Raw genomic sequence first — 18,223 nt, 5'->3', positions numbered from 1 at the left:
AATGGTGTGATAGTTGAGCTACACAGAAAGGACAAACATGTACATTACTTAAGTTAGAAATAAATGTATTATTTAAAAATAAGGTGTGGGTAGCGCAAAACAAAAATGCAAAGTTATTACAGGTAAGTTATTGATCAGAGCACAATTATTTTGCATTAAGGAATGCTTTCCTATTCGACAACACAATATTTACGTTCAATTATTTTGAATAACCAGAGCGATAGTCTGTTACACTAAGGGGCAGATTTATTAATGCTGGAGCCTCTGGGCTTGAGCAAGTTACTACAACCACATACGAGTTCCTGGATCCGATTACCATGCTTGCTGCCCATCAAGTGGCTTTTTCAAAATTAAAAAGCTTGTCGGCAGCCAGCAGTTTAGGAACTCGTATGGTTTCAGTATCCACTTGTTTGAACCCGAAGGCTCCAGCATTAATAAATAATTTAGGTCCACAGATTTATCTTGTTTTGAAGACAGTCCATAAATATCAGTCTGACCTAAATCTTTGGTAAGATTAAAGATGGTCATACACGTAGCAATTTCCCCTATTGACGTTCAGGGCTGAATAGTCAGCTATGTAGGTAGAAACAATAGGGATTCTACCTCCACTTGCTGATTCGGCCCTAGATACAGATTTTGCTCAGGTGCCTTCTATGGCGCCCAATCAAAATCTTTTAACCCGCCCCAAAAGAGGAGACGACGTATCCGCAGCCTTTGCAATAATCGGTCTCCTCGCCGATCCGCCATACACATACCGAATATTGTGCGAAACAAGGTTTTGTACAACAATATTGATGCGTGTATGGCCAGCTTTAGACAGATTTCCTATCTCAATCGCATGTTGTTGGGGTGATCGGACTCCTCTATCCTTCTCTGACCATATTAACATCACTGTCAAAACTGGTCACTTTTTCTTACGCAATATTGCCAAAATGTATCCCTTTCTTTCTACTGTAAGATGTAGGCTGCTCATGCATCTCTCATCCTATCCAGACTAGACTCCTGTGACCTGCTACTAATTAGCCTCCCTAACTCCAATCTCTCCCCCTACAGTCTGTCTGTAAGCCTCCTTTTGTCCTTCTAAATATTCCAAAGTCTGTGCATCCATTAAACTAACAGTGAGTAGGCACTAGAGTGAGCATGAGACAGCGTTTAAGGTCTAGTTAGCGTAATCACGACAACTTGAATAAAGACAAGGTCCAAACAGAAACATTATAAATTTATTCTGTTTTACTAAATTCTGTGAATCGGGAATGTGTTTGGCACAAAGCAATGTAACACAAAAATAACAGGTTTACTATATTCCTTTGGGCATATAATGTACAGTTGTTTTAGTTTAAATGAACAGATGCTCTCTACAAGCAATTAAGCACAGTACATTTCAATCAGCTTGTAGTAAAAAGGTATTCAGTCACATTGGTTTCTCGGCTTTCCGATAGTTAATAAAATGAAAAACAGAATAATGAGCTGTAAGCTCACATCAATCACAGTACATAATAAAACTTACTGGTTCATATTCGTTAGTTATGCTATGAAGTGCAGAAATAAACCATATTACTAAAGAGCATAATGTATAAACGAAATATATTTACAATAGGACTCTATACAGTACCCAGATTTGCCCATGTTTTACTCCAAAACATATGGAAGCAGATACAAAGTTATTTTTCCATCCTTAATTTCAGCCTTCTACCGTGTAAAAGGGTTACAATCTTGATAAAACCACATTGTTAAAAACAACTTTTAAAAGCCCCACAGATATACTGACTTCAATGGAACACCATATGTAACGGGGTGAATTCTGACACTGCTGCATTATATCCTGTACAAAATTTTCTATTTTACATAAAAACCCTTAAAAAAAATAAAAATTTAAAAGCCAGCAGTTACGTTGTTTTTCTGAAGCCTTTAAGGATAGGATAGATGTTTTCAAATGCTTCGTAGATCTCTGCTCGAACTTTAGCACCTGAAACACAATAGGCAATTGTTACATCCATCATTAGACAAAACACAAACTATGTACTTTTTGCACTTTTTTTTTGTTTTTAATGCAAACATCAACAAAAAAATATAAAGGCAAACAAATAGATAAACAAAAGAAAATAGTTGGGTATGCAGTTAATAGCATGTAAAACCAAAAAAGCAATGATCAATAAGAGGCACAATGAAGAATACCATTGCACCCACAAAAGGTTTTTCCACACATCAGTGGTAGGGAAGGGGGTCACCTGAAAGCCTTTTAAGAGCAACACATTTACAAGCTAAGAATAGTGATTCTCCTATTGATGTTTGTATGTAATGAGATTAAGTAAGGTGTGTTACAACCCCAAGTAAGCATATTTTGGGAGATACATAGACTGGAATTGTAGTAGACACTGATAATGTGCAGACCTTAATCCAGAATTGAGTAACTGCAGGGCAGCTCCACATAAGGTGTAAGAAATTTGCACCTGGTGACTGGCATTTAAGAAAGTTATCGTTAGATGTTGGCTTTACACATACAAATGGGTAATTTATGCCTGGAGTAGGATAAGTATTTGGAGGAATCAACTCTTGGCATTAAATGATACAAGACTGGGGGCTCCCTCCTACCCCTTGCCATCCAAGTCTGGGATAGATTGCTCCCAGCAGCCCTGCAGTGTTTTTATTTTATAGTAGGATAAAATAAAGTCATGAAAGAGAGCGAGTTCTGCATATATTTGCTAAGTAGTAGTAAGTTTTCCACTGGTGATTTAGAAATTGGGACAGGAGACCTTGTCCATTGAGCCCTGGCTACATTTTTTGAGTTTGTAATAATGAAGCCACGCATTTGGAGTTACATCAAAATAAGCCCTGATCTGATCAAAGGGTTTATATATCCCATCTATAAACAAATCACCAAATTGTACTCAATGAGGTTGCCAAAAGTTTTGCAAGTCTGGATTTTTAAAGTGCAGCAACTTGTAATTTTCCCATAATGGGGTGTTTAGGGAGACTCCCTGGTACTGTATGAGTGCTAATGTAGCTTCCCACACCCAAAATACGGTCTCAATAATTGGGAGAGGGCATGCAAAATTATATGGCCTTTCTAAGAATATCTGAGGAGGTACTGCTTCTCGACCCCAACAGGCGCTAAGGATATTATAGGATGCATCAATCTGATCCATACTAATATGTGTTGCAACAAGTTGAGGTACAAGTTGTTTCTCAGATATTGCCTATGGTCTTTAGAAAATGAAATGCCCATTAACCCATTGAAGGGGCTGATTAGGCGATTGATAGTGTGGGGGTGCAGTATCAAGTGGAAATATGGGAGATTTTCAGGCTTGGGCAAATCTCATATGTATTTACTGTCTGAATGAGCTTTGCCAGAGATTCTGCATATAGAGAGTACTTCCCATAAAAAGACCCACTCTATGGAGTCAAACGCTTTAGCAGCATCTAATGACAGAATTACCCTTTTACCCAAGTTGGTATGTGGTATTTATAAACATTAGGAGACTCCTTGCAAATTTACAGAGGTTCACCAACCAGTTTATAATACACCCAAAAAAAACACGTTTTGATGGTGTGTAGTATATATCTCCTTCTTATAAAAAGCTTTTATTTTCATTAAACAAGTACATAAGGAAAAAAAAATTACATGTACTTTTAGCTAGTGTCACCAGGTCAGATCTAGTAGGGGTAAAAATGTATGCATATATAATAGTATAACTTAAATCTGCTTACCGGTCAATACAACCTTTCCAGAAACAAAAATAAGCAGGACGATTCTTGGTTTGATCATTCTGTAAATAAGACCTGGAAACAGTTCAGGCTCATAACTAAGTGCAAATAAAACAAAAAAAGAAAAAAAAAAAAAGAAAAAACACAGTCTGTCAGTGACACATCTTTTGGTACACCTAAAATACGGGCCCATACTACTAGACCACAAGTAAGTATTTTGTAGCAGGAATGTAACCAATATTATTGTAACCAATATTGTTTGTATTATTGTACTTATTGTAATATTGTAAATTGTAATACATTGTAATTATTATAACCAATATTGTAACAGATTATTGTAACCAATATTTATATCACCCTAAGAAACCGTGCTGCTCTTAACACAAAACAAGAAATGCGTTTCATTCTGCAGTCATGTATATGCTTCATCATCAAATTATTACCTGCTAAACTGCTGATGTGTAAGGACCAGTCCCTCTAATCTAATAGGGAATTTCACATCGCAGCTTCCCACCATATTTTGTATTTTAAAATCTAAAAACTTGGCTGGAAACCCCAATTTCTGTACAACTCTGGCATATTTTCTTGCTGCTAAACGTGACTGTTCTTCACTAAAAGAAAAAAAAAAAAATAAAGACAATTAGAGTACAGCTGAATTTAAATTTACATATTCAGGTTGCAACAAAAATTAGGGATGCACCAGAATTCGGTTCAGGATTCAAAGATTCTGCCTTTTTCATCATGGATCCACCCAAATCAAAGTATTTGGCAGAACTGAATCCGTATCCTTAGAACCACGTGAACGCAGAAGTGTAAAAAGTTTTTAAGCGCATGCTTCTGTTTAACCATTCAGTTGCCTGATCTGCATATGCAAATTAGGATTCATCCAAATCTTTTACAAAGGATTTGGGGAAATAGTGGATTTGGTGCATCCCCAATAAGATATATACATGCTATTACTATATAATTCTTTCTATAGAAAAGCTACCATCTTACCTCTGCTAAAATTATAAACATTCTGCAAAAGCAAAGTAAATACGGGGTGTACCAAAACTTATTTTGTTTTTCCTCTCAGTTATAAAGTGTAATTCTGTTTAACAATTTCCCTCCCCCCAGGGAGTAGAATGTCCTGTATATGGGAACCAAAATATCAGCCACCCTGACCAAAGCCTAAATACTGCTGTTTGTGTGTTTCTTGAAAACAGGCGGAAATTTAACCGAGTAGTGCAATATGATTAGCAACCTCCTATACAAAAAAACAAAACCCCAAAAAAACAAGATTAAATGTATTATGAAAAGCAATTTCAATGTTTTGCACTATTTAGTTAATGTAAAAAAAAAACAAAAAACATCCAAACACAACTTGTTGGCTGCCAGTTGGAAAGAGTAAGGCAAATAACTATGGAAAATGACAACCAATTAAGAGTTGCTTGGAATAGGGCATACTTCTTTTACATCCTAAAATTTCAGTTCAAGATGTTTGAACTCTTTGAACTATATTAACAAATTAGCAGGCAAGCTGCTATTTTTGTTGGTAGGTCTTAACAAGGTTGGCAAGGAAGCAACTGGCTCAGTTTGAACTAATTTGTGCATTGTACATTTGACTGATTTGTCATATAATAAAAACATACAGAATCAATAACAGAGTTAAGCACTGGCCTGACAATTAGAAGAATGTCAGGAGTCACCCCACCTTACTCCCATGTGTTCTATCAGCCAACAAATATGTCCTACCATTTCACATTTATTGCTGCACACAAATATACCACTTGGTTACTGATGGATAAACCAATAAGAGTAAACATGGCAGAAACATACCTTTTAGCTCCAGTGCATACCATTTTCCCTGAACTAAATATAAGTGCTGTTGTACGTGGTTCTCGTATCCTCATTATAACGGCAGCAAAACGCTGATTTTTTTTTTTGAAGGAAAAAAAAAAAAAAAGTAGAGACAAATTTACATTATGCATGGATATTATACAATTCCATAAGAACAAAAAAAAAACAAAAAAAACCCACCACATTTCATAAAGGTTGTTTGCTTCTTATCTCTGTAGTGGTGAAAAATGCAAGTGTGCAGTTTTCTAAAAAGTAGCATAAAACCACATCAGGAAGGAAAAGATTTCTGATAAGCATCAGTATATTCATAGTCTGCTCATCCATTTTAATGGGATGTTCATATTCTTTAATATACCCATTTCATTTATGATGCACTGATAATAGGCAAGTACTTCCTGTACAGTTAAATTCCCATCACTCAAATGTTAGGGAACAAATACAACAAATTCATATTTATTTGCAATGTGTGTGCTTTATGTTCCTTCTATAGGATGTAACACAAATGCACTGTAAACAGTATTCCACTACCTAAGGACCACTCTGCCCCAAACTCAGTGTGAGTTAAGGTGGCCATACATTATAGGATGCGCTTATTTGGTGAGATTGCCAAATGAGCGGATCTTTCTCCAATAAGCCCACCTAATATGGGTGTTGTCAGACTAAATTCAATTTTTGGCCCTAGGACTGGTGGGGTCCCCAAACATAGGCAGATAAGCTGCCAAATCAGTCTAAAGTACTCAAAATTGCGCTTAGGCAACTGAAAGCACAAGCTCTCTGACCAGGCTTTAAAGTGGCCAAAGTGTTGGGAGAGGTAATGCTGGGCAGGGGGTGTTTGAGGGATAAGCAAGAAAAAAAAAAAAAAGCATTGTGGTGCTTTATTGTTATTAATACTAAGACATTTGCACATTAAAGACATGGCAATACCAAAAAATTAAAGTGTTTTAAAGTAAAAAAAAAAAAAACACTACAAAAAAAAAAAAAACCTATTTGAAACATTTTATCTGAATGTAGTTTACAAGTCACCTATTTGCTGAATGGGGGTTGCTGAGAAAACATGAACTAGAATAGGGAAATAAATAGGTGAAAGAACAGAGCATGGTGGTGCAGGTAGAACACTGAGGGAAGAGAAATAAGGACAATATCAGATGACTGCAGATGTAGCATTTTTTTTTTTATGAAGGCAATTGTCTCTGCCCAGGTTGTGTCACTAATAGGATTGCTTTTGTTAGAATAATGCTGTTAGCCTTAGAGCACACTATGTGGATGGTCTGCTTTTCCCCCTCACCTGCGTTTTGTATGCAGGCTGAGATAAGTGGATATACTGAGCTGAATCGGCCCAAAAGTATGCATTTACTGGCAGAAGGAGCAGAACCTTTTTCTCAGCCTCCACACAAAATGCAGGTGGAGGAAAGCGGACGATTTGCATAGTATGACTTTATATCCATCCAGGTTATGGCTAAGGCTAAAACATTTGGCTTGTCTTAGTGCAACTATTAAGTTAATGGGGTCAATTTTGTTTGTTTTACCTAGTTTTGTATGATTTTTGAACTGTGTGTGAGCTCAGAATTAACATCCTGATAATTTTATTATCAGTGTGATCGGTCGTTTAGTCGATCAGTCAGGTTAGAATATTTTGTGCATGTATTGTGTATCGGAAAATATCCTTGGGGACCTACAATGGAAGTCACATTTGTATGACTGGTTTCTACTACAATTTCATGTTTAGAACATTCTCAGATTTGTTATTTTTTAGGATGTTTTCCTGCTATTTTTCTTTTAACACAGGCTTAATATAAAGGACTACAGTGATTATCAATTAATGGAAGGTGCACCTTAAAGGAACAGTAACACTAAAAAATGAAAGAGCTTTAAAATAATAAAAATATAATGCACTGTTGCCCTGCACTGGTAAAACTGGTGTGTTTGCTACAGTAACACTACTATAATTTATATAATAAGCTGCTGTGTAGCCACGGGGGCAGCCATTCAAGCTGGAAAAAAGGAGAAAAGGTACAGGTTACATAGCAGATAACAGATAAGCTCTGTAGAATACAATTGTGTTTTATCTGTTATCTGCTATGTGCCTGTGCCTTTTCTCCTTTGAATGGCTGCCTCCATGGCTACATAGCAGCTTATTTATATCAATTATAGTAGACTTTTTGAAGTAAACACACAACCACTGCAGGGCAGCAGCACATTATATTTTAGTTACTTTTATACACTTTCATTTTTTGGTGTTACTGTTCCTTTAAAAAGAGAAAGAAAGGTAAAAACTAAGTAAGCTTTATCAGAAAGCTCTATGTAAATACAGCCATAAGCACTTACAGAAAACCCTGCACTGACTTCTCTGTGAAAAGATTTCTTGTGTCTGTAATTCCTCTGCCAGAGACACGCAGCTCTCTGCTGTCTCCTCTCTCCTGCTCTCCCTCAAGAATGCTAAGAACTCACACCCCCCCCCACCTTAGGAATGTGGATCTGAGCCAATAAGCAGGAAGCTGACTCAGTCTTACTAACTGAGCATGTTCTTTGGGTCTGGGTGTCTGTGCAAGAGCGAGGCATTATGGGAACTTTCTTTACATAGCTCAGCGTTTTTTCTTCCTGTTTGGCTTCTGATCATCTGAACAGGTGAAATATGGGAAGACTTAAGGGCACTATTGAGGCAAATGAAGGTATGCCTGCAGCTTGAGATTAACTCTTTATTAGCCTTTCCTTCTCCTTTAATAGAAATAGGAGTTCCAGTACACTTTTTAAATACCTCCCCTGCATATTTTGATTTTTTATCTTTTCCCATAAACCTCCAGTATGTGCTGGCACTGCTCTTCTAGAACTGCAACTATAACCAAAAAGCCCAGGGAATTCTATTTACAATGATAACCCATCCTCATGCCACTTCTAGGCCAGCATAAAAATACTATGCCCAGTGGGTATGGCAGGACAAAATTACAAACAGGAAATCCTTTTCTCATCACACATTTACAGAATTAAGTGCCATACAATGCACCAGTGTGTTCTCCTGAATGACTTTTACAGATAGATAAGAATATTTAGGGCTGTGACAGACGAGATGATTAGTTGCGACTAATCTCCCCGAAATGCCATCCCACCGGCTAGAATGTAAATCGCAGGTGGGATGGCATACGCGGCATCTTTGAGAGGAAACTTCGGCGATGCTTATGCCATCCCACTGGCAATTTACATTCCAGCCAATGGGATAGTATTTCGAGGAGATTAGTTGCTCGCGACAAGGGAGATTTGTCACGTGGCAACTAATCTCCCCGTCTGTCACAGTGAAAGCAACTATTAGGTGAATAAGATACAACAAAGGCTTTTGTCTTACCTTAGGGTTATACTCTGCATTTCGCGCTCTAAGTGCAATTGTTTTCAGATCCAGTTTGCAGCCAAGATTTACAGTGGACACTATGTTCCTGAACAATGTAAAAGCAGTTATTACAAATCCAAATATTTTTGCTCACTGTATTTAAAGGTATTCAGTCATTAATTTTTATTGTGTACTTATATTTCTAAATTACTGTTTACATAGCAAATAATTTACCATTTAAAATTTTATTCTTAAACCAACAAAAGTAATTTTTTAGTTGTAGGCAGCCAGATCAGTGCATTGTGCCCGAGTCTGAGCTTTCAGAAGGAGCCAGAGCTACTGGACTTGAATTTTTTTTTTTTTTTTACTATTGAGTACTGTTCTGATATCTACTGGGAGCTGCTAGCTTGCTAACTTACATTGTTCTGCTGATCGCCTGCAGGGGGATGATGATATCACTCCTATCTGCAGCACAGTAGTAAAGTGTGACTGACCTTTATCAGAGCAAAAGTCACATGACTGTGGCACCCTGGGAAATGAACATGGCTAGCCCCATGGGAAATTTTTAAAAAGTATTACAAAAAAAAAATTTGCACTATTAGTACTTGTAAAAGTGCTAAACTATTTTAATTTCCCAATTCTTTACTTGTTCTATTTTTCACACATGTTGGACAGATATAGGACACATTAAAACTAGGATACTACTGTACATGCTAAATTACATATCAAGACAAGTCTTTCTCCCTCAATAAAGTTTCACTTTAAATATGACATCAATTCAGTCTCAAGAATGTGGTGTAAAAGTCTGAAATGAGGAAACCGTCTGCATCTGTTTCTAGACCTAATATATACACACACCCCTGGCCTGGTAGCTTTTAAATCTAATATGGACTCCTATATTTTTAAGAAATGTAGCTTTTTTTTTTTTTAAACAAATGTAACACTCACAGGGTAAACAAAGGTAATGCAGCACTGTTAAAATACTCATTAGTACCAAAGGTAAAACAAAGATAAGGTCTTTTAATTTTGACAGGCCACACTCAAATGTGGTATAACAAATAAAGTCATTACTGTCTAAAATTAAAATATGCCAGAATATGTTTCCATTTCCTGTATATCTAATATTTACCATTTGCAGAGTTGTATGCTCTATGGCACTACAGAAATGTACAGACAAACATAAGGATTTGTTGACAAGTGTGCAGATACAGATAATCTGACAAATGATATCTGCAAAATGTCCCCCAGGATGATGAGACTTACTGTAGCTGAGGAACAATTCCTGAACTTTCTGATGCAGGGGTAGCAGGAGTAATAGGGGTCATGGGAGTCATTGGGGAGGGGTATAAGGGTGTATTTCCTGGAAGAGGTGCTGTGGTAAGAGTCTGTGGGTGAAACAGTTGTGGGGTTTGGCCTGACCCCTGATTGCCTTGTTGTGATGTAGACTGCTGGGCCTGTTGTTGTTGTCTTTGCTGTTCTTCCAATATTGATAAACTGTTAGTTGTTTGTACAGGTTGAGGGGTCAGACCAGTTCCATAGGGCATCAACGGACTGAAAATGTTAATCCCTGGAGTCAGAGAACCCTACAGAAATAAAAGACAAAAAAAAAAAAAAAATTATAACAAATTTGCTCTCAAACCCACACACAAGTTGAATCACAAGTTAAAATGGGCTTAGTACATGGGGATTTCTTTAATGAAAATCTTATGGTATAGCCCTGCACATGGAGTAGGACAAGCTAAGGGCTCTTACACACAGGTGTTTTCACCCTGCAGTCTCCCGAATTGGATTTCTTCTCCTTTCCACCACAAGGAAGCATAGGATGAAATGCAGCTCTATATTCATTCACATGCATGAATGAGAACGGAACACATCTGTTTTGTGTTCAAGAGCCCTCAGGATGGCGTTCCTCCACCTATTACGACAAGCGCCCCAGCAAGAGAAACATTTGCATTGAAGCCAATATTGGCTGCTGACTTGCATTTCCCCCCTAAGTCAGTTGGAAGCATATTGGCCTGTGTCTCAAGTTTTTCTTCTATTTTTTCATTCTTCAGTATTGTATCTGTTGTCCAAATTAACCACACCCGGTATACCGTATACCCCCCAATTTAGAAAGTGCAAATGAAGTGAATATTACAATGCTTTTAAAGGCATTTTATTTTATGGAGGGGGAATTGTGGTAAAAGGGAAAAAAGGGTTCACACTTACCTGTGGTGATGCCAACCCCTGGAAAGGGGGTATACTGTTGTTTTGATCCATGTTGCGTTAATTGGAAATCCCACTAAGAATAAAACAAAGTGTGCTGTTCCTACAAATTAAAATAAACCATTCCAGCAGCAGACAAAAATCCTATAAAAAGAAGTTAAAAAAAAAAAAAAAAAAAAAACATTAAAACATAGCTTACATTCAGCAGTTAGCACCTGTATTGGTAAATGTGATAAGTTAACAGTAGGACAGAGGGCCATAACAACGAGCCAATGTGGTCCCCGATCCGTGTTGGGGGTGCCCATACACAGGCAGATAAGCTGCCAAATTGGTCTGAAGGAACTAAATTGGCAGCTAGAACCTGCAAGTGTATGACAACCTTATGTGACCATAGCAAGCAGTAAAGACAACACCATGAAGCTAATCTGCTATTAATCCTACTGTATAAATCAGTGACCCAACAACTAGATGACTGTTTAAAAGAACAAATAAAGTAAAAAAAAAAAAAAGATAAGATGTAGGGGATATTTATAATATTAGCAGCAGCAAATTGCTTGAAATGACAAAAAAAGGTATACTAAAATGGTGTAGTCAAATTATACACTTGCAGATGTCACAATGGGATTCCTTCAAGCAAAATTTGTAAAATGACCTGCGTGTGGTTTTAGTTTCTCCAAATCTCTTAAGGGCTCTGGCACACGGGGAGATTAGTCGCCACGACAAATCTCCCTGTTCGCGGGCGATTAATCTCCCCGAAATGCCATCCAACCGGCGAAAATGTCATTCGCTGGTGGGATGGCATACGTGGCGGCACGATTTCAGTGAAATAGCGGAAGTTTCCTCTCAAGGCAACTTCCGCGATTTCACTGAATCGCCGGTGGGATGGCATTTTGGGGAGATTAGTCTCCCGCGAACAAGGAGATTTGTCGCGGGTGACTAATCTCCCCGTGTGCCAGAGCCCTAAGAAGCTATAAAAACCATAAACGTATTCATTCAGATGTAATAATCAAGCCTTGTTATATCTAAATTCTGAGATTTTGTAGTACAATAATACAAATTTTGCTATATGTGCCCCTAAACCTTTTTCTCTGAGGAACCAATTAAACGCACAAATTAGTTTCACAACACAAGGTTGGTTTATGTACATAACTTAGTGCCTAATTTCCATTGTACTCAGTAAGATCATGCCTCAACAGTACAGGGAGCCGTAGGTTTATTGCTGAGTTTAGGCTGTAGCACTACAGAATGAGCTAGAAAATAGTAGAAACTATTAGACTAGATAAAATGGCTCCAAATCAAATTGGTCAGCTCAAGGCCAAAGAAGCAAATCTAAAATTTGCCCAGCTTTAAAGGAGAAGGAAAAGTAAAATGACTGGTAGTAGTAAATATTATTAGGCATCCTCAGGGATTCCAGCCACTTAGTTTACCTGCTTCAGCAACCCCACCCCCTTTCAGGCATAACCTGCCAGGCTTGGGCAAGGGCATGTGCACTACAGAACTCTCATATTTCTGTACCACTCATACCCACCCTAGACTGTACCATTCACACCCACCCTAGACAGTACCACTGTACCTCTCATACCCACCCTAGACAGTACCACCCATATACCACCCTAGACTGTACCACTGTACCTCTCACACCCACCCTAGACAGTACCACCCATATACCACCCTAGACAGTACCACCCATATACCACCCTAGACAGTACCACCCATATACCACCCTAGACAGTACCACCCATATACCACCCTAGACAGTACCACTCCTATATCACCCTAGAATTGGCATTGGCACAGGTATACCTGGTAACTCAGCAGTAAGTATCCCAGTCTGGTGCATTTCTTGAAGAGAAACCAGATAAGAGTCTAGAATCGTTGGGAGGGGGGGTGCAAAATAACTTGGCATTCTCCTTATAGACTAAAGTTAGTGCAAAGCTTGCAATCTATAATCCCAAATACCAGCATCTTCTATCAAAAGAATTACATTGCTTGTGCAAAGCAGGCCTCGGAGGTGAAGTTAGAAACGCACATGGGATACCATGAGAAACCCAGGTAACAGCAGGGTCACTGGCTTATATATATATTTATATATACACGCCACACATGCGACATTTTAGTCGCTTTTAATGGAACAGAGAGGCTTGACCACCAACGGAACAGAAGACATCGGGATCTGCAACACACATTTTGTATACAAAGGGTAGCACAAACAGTAATAACATAGCAGGCCCTCGGTGAAGCGCAGCCAAACCTACCGTAGCCCCTTCCCTACTGCAGCTCACACTGACTGGCACTGGCGCGCTCGCCTTAAGAACGTTCCACCATTCCACCCGGCGCCACTGATTATTACGCATGCGCAAAGCAAACCCCGCTCAACCAATTGTGGTAATGAGTGACATCACTTCCCGTCGGCACAGCCTACTTTTAAGATTTAAAGAAGACTTTTGTGGGAAGTGTCTACATTGTTTGTGCCACATGACTGAATCCTGGGTGGGCTTTAGCGGCTGTGCGTTGACCCGGCAATGCTGTGTTACACTGTGATGGATATGGGGCTCACTAACGTCTTCAAGTGCATTAAAGGCAGTGGAAAATTGTAAAAAAAAAAGCTTCAAAACATTGTCTCCTACTGCTCCGCTTCCTTTTAGTGGTGAACAGTAATAGTTGTAATGTTAAAAGGGATGCTGTCATGATATTTATAGTGTACTTATAAATTCTAAATTACACTGTTTACATAGAGAATAATTCATTCCACAATTTAAAGTATTATTCTTGAACCAACAAATGTAAGTTTTGTAGTTGTAAAATTGGTGTGTAGGCAGCCATCTCATTGCATTGTGCTGGAGTCTAAATTTCAGAAGGAGCCAGTACTACACATTAGAACAGCTTTCAGATAAATGATTGTTTTTCCTACTCCCATGTAACTGGAGGAGTCCCAAGCCAGACACAGAGTTTTTACTGTTGAGTGCTATTCTGATATCCCAATTTTAGGGTGAAGACACACAGAGCTACTTAGCAGCTACCTGTCGCAGCTACTAAATTCTATTCTGACCACTTTTAGGGCAGTGGAACACGGGTAGTCGCCTGTGATAAATCTTCCCTATTGCGGGCAACTAATCTCCCCAACATGCCATACCACTGGCAAGAAGGTAAATTGGATGGCATACTCATATCTTCGGTTTCCTGAAGTTGCCTGCAAGAAAACTCGGCATTTGCCATCCCACCAGCATTCTAGTCCCTTAGACCGATTCGGGAGCTAATCGGCCTGTGTATGGGCGCTACCGATGGGCCTGCCCGACCGATATCTGGCCTGAAATCGGCCAGATATCGAACAGGCAGGTTAAAAAATCTAGTCGGATTGGGGACCACATCGGCTCGTTGATGCGGTCCCCGGACCGACTTTGCCTATACCCATCGTTAAAATTCGATCGTTTGGCCCCAGGGGTCACTAAAGAGACACAGCACTAAAGAGAGACTGACTTTTATCAGAGCACAGTTCACATGGCTGTGACACCCTGGCAAATAAAGATGATGGGTAGCCCAGTTTGAAATTTCAAAATTAAATTAAAAAAATCAGTGTTTTTTAAAAACGGATTTCAGTGCAGGATTTTGCTGGAGACCTGATATGTTTTGAAAAAAAACATGTTTTCCCATGACAGTATTCCTTTAAGGGTTGAAGGGATTAAAATGAAGTTTCCAGTGTAACAACCTGACTTACATGAAGTGGAATGAACTATAATGGAGGAGGCCCATAATTTTAGTAGCATTTCATTAAGTATCACAGGAAATACAGTGGAGGAAATAATTATTTGACCCCTCACTGATTTTGTAAGTTTGTCCAATGACAAAGAAATGAAAAGTCTCAGAACAGTATCATTTCAATGGTAGGTTTATTTTAACAGTGGCAGATAGCACATCAAAAGGAAAATCGAAAAAATAACTTTAAATAAAAGATAGCAACTGATTTGCATTTCATTGAGTGAAATAAGTTTTTGAACCCTCTAACAAAAAAAGACTTAATACTTAGTGGAAAAACCCTTGTTTGCAAGCACAGAGGTCAAACGGTTCTTGTAATTGATGAACAAGTTTGCGCACATTTTAGGAGGAATGTTGGTCCACTGCTCTTTGCAGATCATCTCTAAATCCCTAAGGTTTCGAGGCTGTCTCTGTGCAACTCTGAGCTTGAGCTCCCTCCATAGGTTTTCTATTGGATTAAGGTCCGGAGACTGACTAGGCCACTCCATGACCTTAATGTGCTTCTTCTTGAGCCACTCCTTTGTTGCCTTTGCTGTATGTTTTGGATCGTTGTCGTGCTGGAACACCCATCCACGACCCATTTTCAGTTTCCTGGCAGAGGGAAGGAGGTTGTCGTTCAGGATTTCACGATACATGGCTCCGTCCATTTTCTCGTTAATGCGAATAAGTTGTCCTGTGCCCTTAGCAGAAAAACACCCCCAAAGCAAAATGTTTCCACCCCCATGCTTGACGGTGGGGACGGTGTTTTGGGGGTCATAGGCAGCATTTTTCTTTCTCCAAACACAGCGAGTTGAGTTAATGCCAAAGAGCTCTATTTTGGTCTCATCAGACCACAGCACCTTCTCCCAGTCACTCACAGAATCATTCAGGTGTTCATTAGCAAACTTCAGACGGGCCTGCACATGTGCCTTCTTGAGCAGGGGGACCTTGCGAGCTCTGCAGGATTTTAATCCATTGCGGTGTAATGTGTTTCCAATGGTTTTCTTGGTGACTGTGGTCCCTGCTAATTTGAGGTCATTAACTAACTCCTCCCGTGTAGTTCTAGGATGCTTTTTCACCTTTCTCAGAATAATTGACACCCCACGAGGTGAGATCTTGCGTGGAGCCCCAGAGCGAGGTCGATTGATGGTCATTTTGTGCTCCTTCCATTTTCGAACAATCGCACCAACAGTTGTCACCTTCTCTCCCAGCTTCTTGCTAATGGTTTTGTAGCCCATTCCAGCCTTGTGCAGGTCTACAATTTTGTCTCTGACATCCTTGGACAGCTCTTTGGTCTTTCCCATGTTGGAGAGTTTGGAGTCTGCTTGATTGATTGATTCTGTGGACAGGTGTCTTTTATACAGGTGACTAGTTAAGACAGGTGTCCTTAATGAGGTTGACTAATTGAGTAGAAGTGTCTAACCACTCTGTGGGAGCCAGAACTCTTAATGGTTGGTAGGGGTTCAAAAACTTATTTCACTCAATGAAATGCAAATCAGTTGCTATCTTTTATTTAAAGTTATTTTTTCGATTTTCCTTTTGATGTGCTATCTGCCACTGTTAAAATAAACCTACCATTGAAATGATACTGTTCTGAGACTTTTCATTTCTTTGTCATTGGACAAACTTACAAAATCAGTGAGGGGTCAAATAATTATTTCCTCCACTGTAACTAGATTTTGCCAGGTCTGAGCCGGAGAACAAAGTTCAGTGAACTCTTTTGCTGTGGCAGAAGTTAAAGTAACTCTAATTAGGTCAATTTGAGGAAAAAATGGTTGGGTCATTGTGAGGAATTATTGGCTTAAAAATGTAAAAATGAATTGTAATTGTAGGGTTGCACCAAAGGAAGCACCTACTAATGTCATTTTAATGCCAAGTGCCAGAGGTGATGTGGTCCTGAGCTGAAATCCTGACTCCCTGTGCGGCTGAAATTATGCTATGTACCAACAGCTCATATAAAAAAATGAAGTGCTGGTACCACACTTTGGGCAAAACTTGTAAGGTAACGTGCCATGTTAAGACCCTTCATTATACTGCTTATTAGTAGGGATGGACGAAATGATTTGCAAGGCGAAAAATACACTTTACTTTGACACATGCGTCATTCCTTTGACGCGGGCCGTGTGATAGCAACATGTGGCAAATTTTACTGTGAATCATTTTGCCCATCCCTACTTATACACATTTTAAAAATAGAAAGATATCACCAGCTTTCAGTCTAACCCCAGTGTAGCATTGACCAGCTGCTAGAATCACCCTTGTGCCTGCACTCAGTCTGTGTTATATTAGTCACTTACCTGTAAGCCTAAGCTGGTGCTTTTCTCCTTCGATAATGAACCAGTAAGAGATACTTTTTTTTTTTATAGTATCATTTTTTATTGTTTTATAACATGGGAAAAGGGGGAGGGATAAGGAAGGGGAAGGGAGGAGGGAGCAACGGAGATACACAGCATTTAGGCACAAATCCAAGTTACATATAGTGATGTGCACATTGTTATACAGAAATTTTAGAAAAAGGAGACATACAGTACAGAGATATGAACTCTAGAGCAGACACATGGCAATTCTTATTCTGAAAGGGTTAGAGCAGGTTAGCATAGTCCTCCATGTTGAGTGTGAAGTTTAGTAGCCTGGGGGCCTCATATTCCTGCAGGTATGCCGGGATTTAGCTCCAGCCATGGGGACCAGATTTTTTCAAATTTAGCGGGGCACCCCCGGGCTTCATATGTGATTCTGATAGAGGGTAGAGCGGTGTTAATAAGGGTCTGCCATGTTTTTACTGTGGGAACATTGTTTCCCAGCCAGTTTAATATTACCGCTTTTTTAGCATAGTATAGGATAGTGCGGAAGAGGGATCTAGTTTTGTTATCTGGCACAAGATCCTCAAGCTGGGCCAGTAGGCATATTTCTGGTGTGCATAGGTTGGGGAGCCCCAGGTTGTCGACCATATATTTTATTATCTTGGTCCAGTATCTCTGGATTGGTGGGCATTCCCAGGCTAGATGTAGAAAGGAGGACCCTGTCTGATGGCATCTGGGGCATGTAGCCTCAGGGTTACGTCCCATTTTTTGCAGTTTAGTGGGTGTCATATAGAGTTGGTGGATGAACTTATATTGTATTAATCTATCCCGAAGTGAGATCAAGTCGGTATATAATACTTCTGTGGTCTCGCTCCAGTGTTCATTGGTCATGTTTGGGGTTATTTGCTGCCATTTACGGCGAGCGGTGTTAAAGGGGGGCGGGATGGAGTTGAGCAGAGTTTTGTATAGTCTAGAGGTTAATTTACCTGTTTGGGGGTTTCTTAATATTGACTCTAGATTCGAGGGGGTAAGCTCTGGCTCCAAAGTTGTGAACTGGGCTTTGAAGGCATGTCGGAGCTGAAAATAGCGGAATACCTGAAGGTCTTGTCTATTTAGTTTATCT

General features: G+C 39.3%; 1 protein-coding gene across 2 annotated transcripts; it reads right to left on the bottom strand.

Moving 5' to 3' along the window:
- Positions 1 to 1,198: 1,198 nt before the first annotated feature.
- Positions 1,199 to 13,446, bottom strand: tbp (TATA-box binding protein). 2 transcript variants are annotated; one of them, XM_012962993.3, is made up of 8 exons: positions 13,324 to 13,446; positions 11,072 to 11,212; positions 10,127 to 10,446; positions 8,882 to 8,969; positions 5,524 to 5,615; positions 4,149 to 4,316; positions 3,709 to 3,803; positions 1,199 to 1,966 (listed from the first exon to the last, which is right to left on the bottom strand). In XM_012962993.3, the coding sequence occupies exons 2-8, from the start codon at positions 11,120 to 11,122 to the stop codon at positions 1,887 to 1,889; spliced, it is 894 nt and encodes a 297-aa protein (XP_012818447.1). In that variant the 5' UTR covers positions 11,123 to 11,212; positions 13,324 to 13,446; the 3' UTR covers positions 1,199 to 1,886. The 2 variants fall into 2 exon arrangements, with proteins under 2 accessions (XP_012818447.1, NP_001016339.1); NM_001016339.3 differs by lacking the exon at positions 13,324 to 13,446 and having other exon boundaries at positions 1,213 to 1,966; positions 11,072 to 11,213.
- Between the last annotated feature and the right edge of the window lie 4,777 nt (positions 13,447 to 18,223).

Source organism: Xenopus tropicalis, chromosome 5 (assembly GCF_000004195.4).
Source record: "Xenopus tropicalis strain Nigerian chromosome 5, UCB_Xtro_10.0, whole genome shotgun sequence".
Taxonomy (NCBI): domain Eukaryota; kingdom Metazoa; phylum Chordata; class Amphibia; order Anura; family Pipidae; genus Xenopus; species Xenopus tropicalis.
Note: the sequence above shows the minus strand (reverse complement) of the source record. Positions and strands in the feature narration are given on the sequence as shown.

Bases quoted from the DNA above. Each gene is read 5' to 3' on its own strand.
- tbp (XM_012962993.3), bottom strand. From the start codon at position 11,122: ATGGATCAAAACAACAGTATACCCCCTTTCCAGGGGTTGGCATCACCA. The intron at 4,317-5,523 runs GTATGTTTCTGC...TTTTTCTTTTAG, and splicing joins GTATGCACTGGAGCTAAAAG to TGAAGAACAGTCACGTTTAG. The intron at 1,967-3,708 runs GTAAGCAGATTT...ATTGTGTTTCAG, and splicing joins TGGAAAGGTTGTATTGACCG to GTGCTAAAGTTCGAGCAGAG.